The 15,350-nt window shown below is 40.8% G+C and overlaps 2 protein-coding genes across 2 annotated transcripts in view; one reads left to right on the plus strand and one right to left on the minus strand.

Moving 5' to 3' along the window:
• Positions 1 to 4,758: 4,758 nt before the first annotated feature.
• Positions 4,759 to 10,890, minus strand: PDE12 (phosphodiesterase 12). The gene is made up of 3 exons (XM_059663210.1): positions 9,458 to 10,890; positions 7,890 to 7,968; positions 4,759 to 7,386 (listed from the first exon to the last, which is right to left on the minus strand). Exons 1-3 carry the CDS (start codon positions 10,751 to 10,753, stop codon positions 6,944 to 6,946), a joined length of 1,818 nt encoding a protein of 605 aa, XP_059519193.1. The 5' UTR covers positions 10,754 to 10,890; the 3' UTR covers positions 4,759 to 6,943.
• Positions 10,891 to 11,449: 559 nt separating this feature from the next.
• The window catches only part of DNAH12 (dynein axonemal heavy chain 12), a 283,964-nt gene continuing 280,063 nt past the window's right edge, over positions 11,450 to 15,350 (plus strand). The window contains exon 1 of the mRNA XM_059663211.1: positions 11,450 to 11,533. The gene's annotated coding sequence lies outside the window, so the exon portion shown is untranslated. The remainder of the gene's footprint in view (positions 11,534 to 15,350) is intronic.

Below are 15,350 nucleotides of genomic sequence, written 5' to 3' on the forward strand. Positions count from 1 at the left end.
ATGTTTCTAACTATCTCTCTCCCTTCCTCTCTGTAAAAAATCAATAAAATATATATATAAAAAAAGAAAAAATCCAAAAGTATGAAGATAGTGTAAGGAGCCAATGGGACAGCTTCAAGTGTACCAACATCCAAATTATAGGGGTGCCAGAAGAAGAGAGAGAGCAAGATATTGAAAACCTATTTGAAGAAATAATGACAGAAAACTTCCCCTACCTGGTCAAAGAAATAGACTTACAAGTCCAGGAAGCGCAGAGAACCCCAAACAAAAGGAATCCAAAGAGGACCACACCAAGACACATCATAATTAAAATGCCAAGAGCAAAAGACAAAGAGAGAATCCTAAAAGCAGCAAGAGAAAGACAGTCAGTTACCTACAAGGGAGTACCCATACTACTGTCAGCTGATTTCTCAACAGAAACTTTGCAGGCCAGAAGGGAGTGGCAAGAAATATTCAAAGTGATGAATGCCAAGAACCTACAACCAAGATTACTTTATCCAGCAAAGCTATCATTCAGAATTGAAGGTCAGACAAAGAGCTTCACAGATAAGAAAAAGCTAAAGGAGTTCATCACCACCAAACCAGGATTATATGAAATGCTGAAAGGTATCCTTTAAGAAGAGGAAGAAGAAAAAGGTAAAGATACAAATTATGAACAACAAATACACATCTATCAACAAGTTAATCTAAAAATCAAGGGAATACATAATCTGATGAACAGAATGAACTGGTGATAATAGAATCAGGGGCATAGAAAGGGAGTGGACTTGCTATTCTTGGGGGGAAAGGGGTGTGGGGGATGCAGGAAGAGACTGGACAAAAATCGCACACCTATGAATGAGGACAGTGGGTGGGGAGTGAGGGAGGAGGGTGGGGTGGGAACTGGGTGGAGTGGAGTTGTGGGGGGAAAAAAGAGGAACAAATGTAATAATCTGAACAATAAAGATTTAATTTAAAAAAAAAAGAGTTTAAAGCAGCCCAGTTGGCGTGGCTCAATGGTTGAGTGTACAGCTATGAACCCAGGGGTCATGGTTGGATTCCTGGTATGGCACATGCTGGGACTGTGGGCTTATTCCCCAGTGTGGAGCTATGGGCATGCAGGAGGCAGCTGATCAATGGTTCTCTCTCATCATTGATGTTTCTCTCCCTCCCTCTCCCTTCTTCTCTGAAACCAATAAAAAACGCACTTAAAAAATAGAATTTAAAGCAAAAACCATAATAGAAAAAGGACTTGTATACTGATAAATTAATCCTGAAATAGAACATATTATAATTTTTAAAAATTATGTTTTATTGATTTTATAGAAGGGAGAGAGAGGAACATCAATAAGAATCCTTGATCAGCTGCCTCCTGCACGCCCCCTACCGGGGATGGAGCCCGTAACCTAGGCAAGTGTGCTGATCAGGAATTAAACCATGACCTCCTGGTTCATAGGTTGACGCTCAACCAACGGAGCTACACCAGCCGGGCATATTATAATTTTTAAAGTCATTAGTTCAATTTTTTTTCAAAGTTTGAGTTTAAGATTTTTTTTCAAAATGTAAGGTTTTTAAAAATCAAAGTTTAGTCTCTTTTTATGATTACGTGTTACAACTTGGTAAGGTATATTCAGCCATAGACAGCTCAGTTTTCTCAGATATTAGCGTTTAGGCATTCATGCCATCTGCTGCTACTCTGTACCTAAACTGGGATTTAAAAAAAAAAATTTTTTTTTATATATATTTTATTGATTTTTTACAGAGAGGAAGGGAGAGAGATAGAGAGTTAGAAACATCGATGAGAGAGAAACATCGATCAGCTGCCTCCTGCACATCTCCCACTGGGGATGTGTCCGCAACCCAGGTACATGCCCTTGACCGGAATCGAACCTGGGACCTTTCAGTCCCCAGGCCGACGCTCTATCCACTGAGCCAAACCGGTTTCGGCTAAACTGGGATTTTAAGAGTGGTGGGTAAAAGTGGAACATGGCTAAAGCATTTAAAAGCCAACATTAGTAAGCAATTTCTCTGAAATCACTGTAGACCCACTTTTTTAGTTGTTTTTATCATAGACTTCTAATTCTTTCTAATTTATTTTACACTCCAGGGCTTTGGGGTTGTGTGTGTGTGTGTGTGTGTGTGTGTGTAATGTTTCTCTTCCCAAATCTTTTTAAAAGAAGCAACAAGACTGACCTTTCTAGCTTGACACAAGCTTATAAAAGTAGGAATTGCTGAAGATGATGAGCTCTCTGGAAAAAATATAGGAGGTTGTATAATCCATTGTGAATAATCTAGTTCATGACTGCAACAACATAATTGATTGGACTAAGCAAGTTTATTTATTTTTATTTATTTATTTATTTATTTATTTAAATATATTTTATTGATTTTTTACAGAGAGGAAGGGAGAGGGATAGAGTTAGAAACATCGATGAGAGAGAAACATCCATCAGCTGCCTCCTGCACACCCCCTCCTGGGAATGTGCCCGCAACCAAGGTACATGCCCTTGACCGGAATTGAACCCGGGACCCTTCAGTCCGCAGGCCGATGCTCTATCCACTGAGCCAAACCAGTTAGGGCGGACTAAGCAAGTTTAAAATGCATTGGTAGAGATGCCACCACACATCCACTTCCACAACTAAATTTTTTAAAATGTAAAATAAGTTGGTAAGGATATGAAGGAATTGAAACTCATACATTGCTGGTGGGAATGTAAAATTGTGTGGCCATTGTGGAAAACATTTTGGCAGCTTCTTAAAAAGTTAAATGCAATTACCATATGGCCCCACAACCACTCTTAGTTACATAACTGAAAGAATTTAAAACATGCCCAGACAAAACTTATACACAAATGTTCCCAGTAGCACTATTCACAAAATAGCCAAAAGGTGGAAACAAGCCAAATGTCCATTTGGATAAAGAAAGTGTGGCATAACCATACAATGGAATATTATTCAGCCATACAAAGGACTGAAGTACTGACACAACATGGATTAGCCTTAAAAACATTGTGCTAAAAGAAACCAGACACAAAAGGTCACATATTATATGATTCCATTTATATGAAATATCCAGAATAGGGAAATCCATTGAGGCAGAAAGCAGATTAGTAGTTGCCAAGGCTGGAGGGGTAGGAAGTAACGACTGCTTAATGGATAAGGGGTTCCCTTTAGAGGTGATGAAACTGTTTTGGAACTAGAGATGGTGGTTGCACCACACCACATCATGATTATACTAAATGCAATGGAATCACATTAAAATGGTTGGTTTTATGTGAATTTCACTTCAATTAAAAGAAATGCTTTTGCCTGGCTGTGGTGGCTCAGTGATTAAGTGTTGACCTATGAACCAGGTCACAGTCAGATTCCCAGTCGGGGCCCAGGCTCCATCCCCAGTGGGAGGGGGTTGGGAGAGGGGCAGAAGTCAGCTGATCAATGATTCTCATCATTGATGTTTCTATTTCTTTCTCCCTCTCCCTTTCTGAAATCAATAAAAATATATTTTTTGAAAATGCTTTGGTACTGTCATCTCAGAATGTATTGTTATTCTAAAGTTAGTGCTTCAAAAACCACCCCAAAACAGCTCTAATACCTTCAATAAAATTAAAGCATGGACTTTCACATAAAGCGAGGCTTTATGCATTGGAATATTACCCAAATCAGTTAAAGCTCTTGAATTATTTCATCTCCCAAACGAAATCTAGTTAGTATTTCCTTCTAGTACTATTGAGCAAAATATTAAACATTTTTAAACAAAATGTTTTAGGCCCTAGCTGATTTGGCTCAGTGGATAGAGTTGGCCTGCGTCCTGAAGGGTCCCGGTTTCAGACTTGATCCCTAGTAGGGGGCATACAGGAGGCAGCCAATCAATAATTCTGTCTCATCAATGATATTTCTATCTCTCCCTCTTCCTTCCTCTCTGAAATCAATTATATATATATATTTCAAAATGTTTTGGGATGTTTAGAAAACCAGTGTTGACTCTAATTTTTTTTAAAAATATATTTTATTGATTTTTTACAGAGAGGAAGGGAGAGGGATAGTCAGAAACATCAATGAGAGAGAAACATCGATCAGCTGCCTCCTGCACACCTCCTACTGGGGATGTGCCTGCAACCAAGGTACATGCCATTGACCGGAATCGAACCTGGAATCTTTCAGTCCACAGGCCGACACTCTATCCACTGAGCCAAACGGGTTACGGCGACTCTAATTTTTTAGAGGAACGATTTTCCCTATTGAGTTGCCATGTGGGTCTTGTGATAAACTAGTAGTGCAAACTTTTACCCTTCAATATGTATGTGTTTTGGTTTTGTCTCAAACTAGTTTGTAGGGAGCTTCTGCCTGTACTTCATAGCTGGAGAATATGAGAGCTAAAGGTGTCAGTTTCCACCAGGAGCTCTTACCACAGTAGTATTCTTTGGACCCTCTCTCTCTCTTATATTATGTTCCTCACTGATCTACTTCCAGTCTGAAATCACCACATTCTGATGATAATCAGGTCTTAATTCTCTCAGAAAAGTCATCACCCAGTGAAATTCTTGGAAATTTGAAACAACAGATATTAGTATTCAGAATTTTAAAGAACATTGTATTATAGCCAGGAATGTTTGCTAATGAATTATGAATTACCAGTGTATACTAAAGTAGCAACTGTGCCAAAGTTCAAGAACAGGATGTGTTCTATATATTCTTAGTCATTTATAATCAATATAAAACTTTAGAATGTTAATTCCTACAGCAAGAACTAATGACATCTTAAAACGTGGTTCACCAGAGTTAGACTTTCCATATTTTATTAAATTAAATGTACTAAAAATCCAAATATAATTGAAAAATTCAGTCACAAAGATGGCTTTAAACACAAACATTTCTGAATGATGCTTTATTCTAACTAATATAAGGAAATTTTGGTATGATATTTATTCAGTTTTCTTAGTGTTCCCTACCTTTGGACTCCCAATCATACTAACATAACTGTATACTGAAGAATTAATCAGAGTATGTGGCACTTTATAATATTTTATATTCAATTATTCTGAAATGCTTATATACAATCTGACCACACTGTTTAGTCAGCAAATAAAAAATTTAAAGATTCCAGATGTGGAATGTTTTATAAGTGTTTAGAGTTTTTCTGACCAGAGTTCAATTTAGCTAGCCATGTTGTTAATATAGGACCTGTATGTTTTTCTCTTGGGCATGAGTATATCATAATTTTTTCTTTCAAAGTGTTTCTCAACTTTTCACTTAGAAGCTTTTTGTTTTCTCTCAAGTTATTGTAAGACCCTGTCAACATCTTTGTTTGAAGGCAGACCAAAACCAAATTTTAAAAAGAAAAAAAAGTTTTTTCAAAAGGATCAGCTTCTGGCTTTAATATTTACGTATTTGTAAACTGATGTTAAAATGCTCTCAAAAATGTTATTTAGGAAAGCACAATTTGGTAACATCAATTTTTCATTTATAGCTTTTTCTAAAAAAGATCCCAAGAAACTGCTACCTTAATTTCCCCCCTCAAGTACTTTTAAGTACTTCAAAGTTCAATCTAAAGTGCATGTAAAACCCTCTCATTCTCAAACTTACTAAACTAAGAGTTAAAAATACAATGGCTAGTGAGCAGAATATGAAAGTATAGGCTACTTTATCAAGAGTAAAGTTCTTACAGTGTTGGGTTTAAGATGAAAAAAATGAAAGAATTTGGAACAAAAGCTCTCACAACTGTGGAAAGAGCTCTTCTTGAAGTGGATGGGCTTTTAATATCTAAGCTGGAAATTAAATGCAGAAATGAGATAACATTTCAGTTTTCCCAAACATCAAAAAAACAACAGCTAAAGTATTACAAATTAGGTATGGTAATAATTGAGTTAGAAAAGCTTGGTTACCACTCTAGGCCAGATACCATTCAGTAAAACTGTAATTTCTAATTTTAGAAAGTTTGGCTTCATATTAAAATTTTTTTTACAGTATATAAATTATATATATAATGTTTACCTGCAACTCAAATTGTAATGCTCAAGCCTATAAAAGGGTGTTTATTTCCAAGATCCTCAAAAGCCCCACTACTCCCTTTTCTATTTGTAAAACCATTAATTTAAAAAATACTTCTAACAGAAATGCTCAATAGTTCATCCAAAATTCAAAGCCCCCCATCAGTCAACAGTTTCTCATAATGTATTGTGCTGTATTCTCTAATATCACATGGTCACTTTCTGTTAATTTATGAACACTTTTCACGGGCAAGAGTACTTAAAGACAAAGGGATAAAGTTGACTTTGTTGCTATTCACTTTGAATATTAAGTTGTGCTTGCATCCTAAAAATTAAAATGAGCTGCAGTAAAAAAGATATATGTTCATTTGTACCATATTTAGTTGTACTAACAACTAAAATCTTAAAAATAAGAGAATGAAACTATGTTAATTGAAAAATGAAGATGAGAAGCAATAACAATATTTTAATCTTTTGTTAAAGTTCTCAAGTTGTATTAAATTGCTAACCAAATTGAGGTAGAGGTAGGCCCTAATGTTATTCCTCTCACATATCAGAACTTAGGCCTCTCACCTTAACTTGTATGCATTTCCCCCCTAATTATATAAACATGATTCAATTGGAAATATGTGTTATGATAGAAAAATTATAGCATCATTCAAATGGTATTTTACAAAATTCTTAATAGCGAGGCTAAAAAAAAAAGTATTTATAAAATGTACACAATAATTCAATGTTCCCTGCCAGTCATAAATATATTTGTTTTTCCTCCAAGTGTAAGGGGGGGGGGGGGAAGAGTACAGAAACTATATTATGCAAAGATTCTGAAGTCATGTAATGAAGACATTAAAACATAACTAGTAGGGTAAGAACTAAGAACCTGGTGTCTAGTTTTCCTCTTTGAAGGTTACACATAAACTTTGATTCATATTAAATATCTCTTATTAAAGCAGACTTAAATTCCATTAAACACAAATCTATTTCCATTTTAAATCACATACAAGTGCTATGTGATCCGAGGGATGAGAAACACTAGGTAAGGCCTGGTGGGTGGTAACTTCTTCATGACTAGGTAGTGGAATAACCTGTTCAACCTCTAAAGCATTTAAGTCAATGAAAATGTAATCCAGACATCCATGAAAGCCACCAACATAATTTGTGTAAGCAGGTTCACCACAAGCACTTTTCAGTTTCAAGAAATGGGTAAGAGACATGTTGCATCGTTCCTCTTCCCCATAGGAAGCCCAGTCTTCATGATCCTCTGGAATGTTGCCATTGATGACAAAATGATACATTCCTGTTGATGGGGTACTATTAAAGTCCCCACAAAATATAACTGGTATGCCAGGATACAGATCACATGAGACATGTCTAATGTGAGCCAAGGCTACTGCTATTTGAATGAGACGAATGTACCCACCTATGAATATAAAAAACATTAATGTAAGTACCTTTTAAATTGCCTTTAAGTTAAAACAAACAAAAAACAAAACAAACTACAGCATTTGTGTGACATTCAAGATGTGTATTTGTGTGTGTAAAAGATTAGATAGAGGTAGTCAAAAGGTACAAACTTTCAGTTATAAGATAAATAAGTACCGAGGATTTAATGTACAACATGAGTATAGTTAACACTGCTGTATGGATATTTGAAAGTTGATAAGAGAATAAATCCTGAAAATTCTCATCACAAGACAAAAACCCACCACCTTTTTTTGGTATTTATATAAGTTTGTTGTGGTAATCATTTTTGCAATGTATGCAAATCAAGTCATTATGTTGTACACCTTAAACTCGTACAATGTTGTATGTCAATTATATCTCAATAAAACTTAAAGAAAAAATATATATATTTGTGTAAAACAGCTTTACTGACCTTAAGTTACCATGTTTAAGTCACTTGTGAAAACCAATAAAACCTACCTTTGGGATGCCAGTAGAGATGGGTATTAGCAACACATATCTTTTTAGAAGAGTCCTTTGTAGACTGAAGAACAGAAACCTAAAACATACAGAAAGTGTTAAGACTTCAGTTGCTATCTGCCAATCTCCTGAATGTTTTTTAAATCTAAGACTATAAGATGAAATAACATTTTTTTAAAAAAATATATTTTATTGATTTTTTACAGAGAGGAAGGGAGAGAGATAGAGAGTTAGAAACATCGATGAGAGAGAAACATCGATCAGCTGCCTCCTGCACATCTCCCACTGGGGATGTGTCCGCAACCCAGGTACATGCCCTTGACCGGAATCGAACCCGGGACCCTTCAGTCCGCAGGCCGACGCTCTATCCACTGAGCCAAACCGGTTTCAGCGATGATGAAATAACATTTTATTCTATATCCTTCCCATACTGATGAAGTATAATCATAACTGAAATTTAACTTTTGTTAAAAGTGTTTTTTTTTTAATCGATTTTAAGGAGAGAGGAGGAAGAAGGAGGGGTAGGGAGGAAATGAAACACATTGATTTGTTGTTCCACTTATTTATTATTCGTTCATTGGTTGATTCCTGTTTGTGCCCTGATGGGGGATGGAACCCAAAACTTCAGCATATCAGGATGACACTATAATCAACTGAGCTACCCTGCCAGGGCTAAAAGTTTTTGAATACAGTAGTGTCTCCTTATCCATGGGAAATATATTCTAAGATCCTCAGTGGATGCCTGAGACCACAAAAAGTACCAAACCCTATGTATACACTATGTTTTCCTATACATACATACCTATGATAAAGTTTAATTTATAAATTAGGCACAGTAAGAGATTAACAATAACTAATAATAAAATAGAACAATTATAACACTGCATATACTGTAATAAAAGTAATGTGAACTCTCTCTCAAAATATTGTATTGTACTCACTCTACGGGAGGAATGAAGTGAGGTGAAGAGGCAGGCAGTGTAAAGGTGTGAGGCTACTATAAGCGTTACTTGAACATGAGTGACAGTCCATCTGATGCCCAGGACAGCTACCAAGGGACTAATGAACTTGGATAAGTCAACTTGGCCATTTCCCCCATTTATAAAATAGGAAGGCTAATATCTAAATAATGGGAATAGCAGGATTACTATGAACCAAAAATTAAAATAATAGCTAGAATTTATGGAGCACTTTGTAAAACATGATGTCAGACACTAAAGTACTTTAGAACGTGTCGGAACAGTTCTTGGCAAGTGGTAAGAAAATATTAGCTATTCCCATTATCCTTGTAGTTCGCATGTATCTCTCCCACTAGGTTATAAGCACGAAGAAAGTCCCCGTTGGCCTTGCTCAAGGCAACCTGCGGCATGCCCGGCACACTGGAGTGCTCAGTAAGTACTTGCTCAATGAATGAACGACGGTTAACCTTCGTGCTGAAGGTACACGGGCAAACACCTTTCAGTAAAATCTGGATGGTTTCACCCAATTAGAGGCAGCCCCACCCACACTCCCTTTCCGGGACCCTAAACATGGATGAGAGTGTAAAGAGGCTGGCGGAGCTGCTTTACCTGAAGGACAGACGACCTCTGGAACACCCTCTCCTGGGCCGAAGGGTTCAACGCTAACTTCTCCAGCAGTTCTCTGTGAAGTGGGTCGGACTGCAGGGCCTCGTGGAAAGAAATGTCATGCTGGCTAAGGAGGCTGAACTTGGACTTTCGGTAGAAGGTAGCCAGGCCTTCCTGCTGCTTGATTCGAAACACGCCCTCCAGCCCAAAGGCCTCGAGGGCCGGCACCAGGCTGTCCGTGAACACGCAGCGGTCAACCTCCTGCAAACAGATGAGGTCGGCGTTGTAGCCGGTGAGTTCCTTCTGGATGAGGTTCTGACGGTAGTCGAGCTCCAGGGCGTAAGGGGCGCAGTACGGGTACAGGACGGTCCGCGAAAACTCGGTCTGGGCGTACGTGTCGGCGAGGATGTTGTAGGAGACCGTGCGGATGAGCGCGTCGTCCGTCACCTTCTTCGTGTAGAGATGCCGGTGATCGAAGGTGCAAGTGCCGGGCCCAGCCTCCACGGGACACACACTTTCCAACTCCCGGCTGGGCCCGAAGCGCTGCCCATTGCCTGGGGTGCAATGAAGCTTGAGACGCAGCCCGATATCGGCATTGGACGGGGTGTAGACGCGCTCGTCCACGCCCGCGCTCGTCCAGCTAGTACTGGGCGAGGAGGGCGGCAATGACGAGGGGCCCCCGCCCTCCGGCTCCGCCGATCCCGGTTTGGCTTCCCTGTACCAGCGGAAGAGGGAGCCGGCGGGATCCCCAAACTCGAGGCTGAGCTTGGGGCACACCGGGAAGCCGGCCATGATGTACCGTGGCAACTGCAGCTCGGTGAAGGCGGGCGGGTTGCGCTCCACCTTGTACTTGACATCGCCGATCTGCAGCACCGCACCGTCCTGCCAGGCGTCCACGTTGAGCACATCTTCGGCCACCGCCTCCTCCCGGTAGTACAGCTTCACCACGGGCTCGCAGGCCGCCGCCTGCTCAGACCCAGGCCCCGCACAGGCTCCGCCGCCGCTCGCGTTTGGCCGGTTCTTCCGGCTCTTCTTGGCCGCGGCCGCTTTCGCGTGCCCTTTAAGGGCGTTGGTGGCGATCCGGCTGAGGACTCGACCCAGCGGCTCGCTCTGGTCGCGCTGCATGTTCTTGTGGCTGCCATCGGCCAACGAGAACGACAGGCTGAGCTTCGGCTCGGAGGGCACACAGCGCACGACAGCGCGCTCCATCGGGTCCACCGCCGGCTCCGCCTGACTGTGTCGCTCCACGGCCGCGCGGACCCCACGAAGCGCGGCGCGGGCGCCTGGGAGCCTCCACATGAACCTGGTGGCCCAGCGGCAGACACAACAGGCGGCCGCTAAGCCTCAGGTGTTCACCGAGCTGAAGCCGCCGCCGGCTCGAGGGCCCATTCAGTCCCGCAACTTCCGGCCGGTGAGGAGACGGCGGACGTGCTCCTGCCCAGCACTTTCGCCAGGGCCGCTCACGTGCCCCTTTCTGTCCGTAGCCACGTCTGTGTCTAATAGCTCCGAGATTAATTTTTATCTTCCAGTTGAATCATAAAGAGGGGGAAATGAAGAACACATAGAGGCGCCAAAGGGAAATATTAGACTCCATGGTTTCATCGAAAGTGCAGTTGGAGGATGGGAGGAAAGGTGCGCCACGCCGGAAGTGGCTGGGCGGTGTCACGTGTTCCCCTCACGGAAGGAGGCGGTGCCTCGCCGGAGCCGTTACCGCCCGCTTTCCGTTCGCGTCGTCCCGGGCTGAACTGCGCGAGAGCGAGGCCGCTCCGCCCGGAAAGTCGGGGTCCGGCTCCGGGCGTGGCCAGCGTTGCTCAACCTTCTCCACGGCCTTCCCGACGCGCCTCGCCCTCTTCAGAGGTGCGGCGGCGGGGTCGCCTCGGGCCGGGCCGGCGCCGACGCGCGGAGCCGAGCTTTGTGGTAGTTGATAACAGCGAACAATATATGGTAGTTCTCACTTAGTGCGCGATGACTTTGCTAAAAACGTCTCCTTCAGGTGGGAGGCCGGAGAGATGATGTTACCTGTTCAAGGTCACGCAGACCTTGCCGAGTAAAGGACAGGAGACTGAGAAGAGCCAGCGAGTGAGGAGAGCTAAGTGTGGCTTCACTGAAAGCCAGATGCAGAAAGTATTTCAAGAACCAGTGATTTTGTGTGTTTAATATAATTGTTATTCTGTGACTAATTCGCGGGGGGCGGGGGGCGGAGGGAGCCCTTGAAGATTCAAAGAACCAAGTGAGAAGTCTTTCTTTCTGAACAAATGGTCTATTTGTATAGGCTACCTTATGCTACAAGTAGAATGGTTATTGGGTGTTTAGTAATAAACCAACCCCCCCCCCCCCCCCGGCTTACCGTGAGGAGAAGAAACTGAGCTGTGTGCTAAGAGGAGGCTGAATTTTGCAGCCGCCCGAGCATTTGGCAGGTGACTGGATACGGACTGACGGTATAGGACCTATAGGCTGTCCAGGGGCACACGATAGGGATAAACCTCAATACATTGCATCAACTGGCCGACCTACGGAAGAGAAAAAATAAGTCCTAGTCCTCCCGTGTATAGCGCCCACATGTAGCACTATGAACATGGCATTTTTCTGGTCCCCAGCACTTTCCTTCGTGCAACTTTGCAGAACTCTATCTTAAATCAACTTATTTAAAGAGGAACACCCTACTAGAAAATGTAACTTTCCTTCAAGCAGGCTGATCTAATTTATCCCTGTAACAGTATTAATCTTGGGTTTTGAGACAGATGCCTTGAGGCGTCGTACTTCTTGTCGTTTATTTTTTGAAAGATTAAAATATGCCTATAGTGAACATAGTAATCTTTCTACCCCGACTCAGATGCATACACAAATATGTATGAATATACCAGAGGCCCGGTGCACAAATCCGTGCACGGGGGTAGGGGAAGGACCACGGGAGGTTGGTCGCCAGCTCCAAGAAGGGAGCTGGCCCTTGGCCCCTCTGGGAAAGGGGCCACGTTCACCGCCACCCAGCCCCGGTTTCCCGTCCCAGCCCAGGCCCAAAGGCCCCGGCGGGGTCAGGAGAGGAGGCGACGGTCGGTCACCGGGCCCAAAGGCTGGGCCAGGTGCAGAAGGAATGGACGCCAGAAACCAGTGCCTCCGTCGGCTGCACCAATTTACACTCCCACCAACAATGCTATTTCTTTCTTATATTTTACTACATTTCATATTAACTATAACTGGTAATTGTATAATTTATAATGATGACATTATATATTATACTAGAGGCCCAGTGCACAAAATCATGCATGGAGGGGGGTTCCCGTCAGCCCAGCCTGCACCCTTTCCAATCTGGGATCCCTTGGGGGATGTCCGACTGCCTCTCACAATCCCGGACCACTGGCTCCTAACTGCTCACCTGCCTGCCTGCCTGATTGCTCCTAACTGCTCCCCCTGCTGGCCTGGTTGCCCCCAACTGTCCCCCTCTGCCAGCATGGTCGCCCCCAAGTGCCCCCCTTGCTGGTCTGGTCGCCCCATGCAGCCTGCTGTTTGGTTGTTACTATTACCATGACAGTGTCCCAGATAATTTGCATATTCCTCTATTATAAGTATAGATAATACTATACTGTATTGCATCGTATATATAATATATGAAATAGCCATATCATTTAGTACAAGGTATAATGTTAATATATAACAATAATCAAAAAATTAGTTTGAAGAAATTCAATCAAAGAACTTAGGTGAAACCTATTGCAGTTTAGCTTCATTAAGAACTCAAACATATGAACTCACTTATTTTTCCTGTAATCCCTTTTTTAATTTTGATATAAACAATGCATAGTATAAAACGTAGCATCTTTAATTTTTCTATTAAGAAGTAGATGAGCCCTAGCTGGTTTGGCTTAGTGGATAGAGCTTCGGCCTGTAGACTAAGGGGTCCCAGGTTCAATTCTGGCCAGGGGCACATGCCCGGGGTTGCGGACTTGATCCTCCCGAGTAGGGGGCGTGCAAGAAGCAGCCGATCAGTGATTCTCAGCATTGATGTTTCTATCTCTCTATCCCTCTCCCTTCCTCTCTGAAATCAATAAAAATATTTTTTTTAAAAAAAGAAGTAGATGAAACTTTTTGTGTAGTATTAGAGAATCACAATATGGTGTCATATCCATAAGTGCTCTCATAAATAATCTGCTCTTGTAAATAATATTTATAACCCTTAGACTCAGAAATAGAGCTTTTAAATAAGTATTTTTAAGCCTCAAATTAAATATCTTTAGTTAGTTGACATGTTTTTTTCTTTCCTTCAAAGCGAAAGATTTATTAAAATTCCAGCTGCATCTTTTACAGACATTGATAAACTAATACAAAAATTTATATGGAAATGCAAAGGACCTAGAATAGTAAGAAATACTTCCTTTTTTTTCTTTTTATTAACTTTATTAGGGTGACACTGGTTAGCAAAATTATACAGGTTTCAGATGCACAATTCCACAACACATCATCTGTACACTCTATTGTATGTTCATTACCCCAAGTTAAGTCTCCTATCACCATTTATCCCCCCTATAACCTCCTCCTACCTCCATTCCCTCAAATTACTTCTTCTTATAAAAGAACAAAGTTGGAGCTCTAATACTATCCACTTTTAAAACTATAGCCATTGCTGCATTAATCAGGACAGTGTGGTATTGGTATAAAGATATACATATAGATCAGTGTCCAGAAATAAACCCTTACATTATGGCCAATTTATTTTTTTCAACAACAATGCAAAGGCAGTTCAGTAAAGGAAAGAACAATGTTTTTAACAAATAGTACTGGAACAATTATATATGTATGCAAAAAAAAAAAGAACTTGAATACAGAAATTAACTCTAACTGGATCATAAATTAGAATAAAATATAGGAGAAAATCTTTGCTGGTAGGAATGTAAAATCTTTCAGACACTTTGAAAAAACAGTTTGATAGTGTCTTAAAAGATTAAACACAGACTTACCATTCAACCCAGGAATTTTACTCTAGGTTTTTATTGATGAGAAATGAAAATGTATGTTCACCCAAAGATTTATACATGAATGTTTATAGCAGGATTATTCATAATAGCCCCAAACTGAAGCACTCCAGATCTCCGTCAACTGGTGAATGGATAAACAAATGTGATATGTTCTTATAATGGAAGACTATTCAGCAATAAAAAAGGAATGAACTTCATGCATGAGCCTCAAACAAATTATCATTAAGTGAAAGAAGACAGACAAAAATCTACATAACATATGATCCCATTTATATGAAATGTTCAGAAATTGCAAGTCTATATAGCCTAAGAGCAAAACAATGGTTGCTTGAAGCTGGAGTGGAAGTAGGGATTGAGTGAATATGAGCCCAAGGAACTTTTTTAAAAATATATTTTTATTGATTTCAGAGAGGAAGAGAGAGGGAGAGGGAGATATAAACATGAATGATGAGAGAGAATCATGGATCAGGTGCTCCTTACTGGGGACTGAGCCCGCAGCCCAGACATGTGCCCTGGCAGGGAATAGAACTGTGGACCCCTGGTTCATGGCTTGATGCTCAACCACTGAGCCACACCAGCTGGACCCAAGGGAATTTTTTGCAGAGATGGAAATATTTTAGAACTGGACCTTGGTAATGACTGTACAATTATATAAATTTCCTAAAAATAATTGAATTGTATACTTTAAAATGGTGAATTTTAGAGTATGTAAATTATATTTACATAAATTATGCTGTTAAAATAGGTATGCATTGTATTAAAATTTAATGAGGGAAGCAGAACCAGTAGATTTACATATGTCCTCTATATGTATCCATATGTATGTATGTGTATATATTTGCATATATATGTGTATATGTGTGTGTGTGTGTGTGTGTGTGTGTGTGTATATATATATATATATATGAATTTATTACAAGGAATTA

Source organism: Myotis daubentonii, chromosome 14 (assembly GCF_963259705.1).
Source record: "Myotis daubentonii chromosome 14, mMyoDau2.1, whole genome shotgun sequence".
In the NCBI taxonomy this organism is placed as follows: domain Eukaryota; kingdom Metazoa; phylum Chordata; class Mammalia; order Chiroptera; family Vespertilionidae; genus Myotis; species Myotis daubentonii.

Excerpts from the sequence above, each read along its gene's own strand:
- PDE12 (XM_059663210.1), bottom strand. The coding sequence starts at position 10,753 with ATGTGGAGGCTCCCAGGCGCCCGCGCCGCGCTTCGTGGGGTCCGCGCG. Across the intron at positions 7,969-9,457 it reads AGAGGTCGTCTGTCCTTCAG|GTTTCTGTTCTTCAGTCTAC; the intron begins GTAAAGCAGCTC and ends TGTATGTTTTAG. Across the intron at positions 7,387-7,889 it reads TCTCTACTGGCATCCCAAAG|GTGGGTACATTCGTCTCATT; the intron begins GTAGGTTTTATT and ends TTATATTCATAG.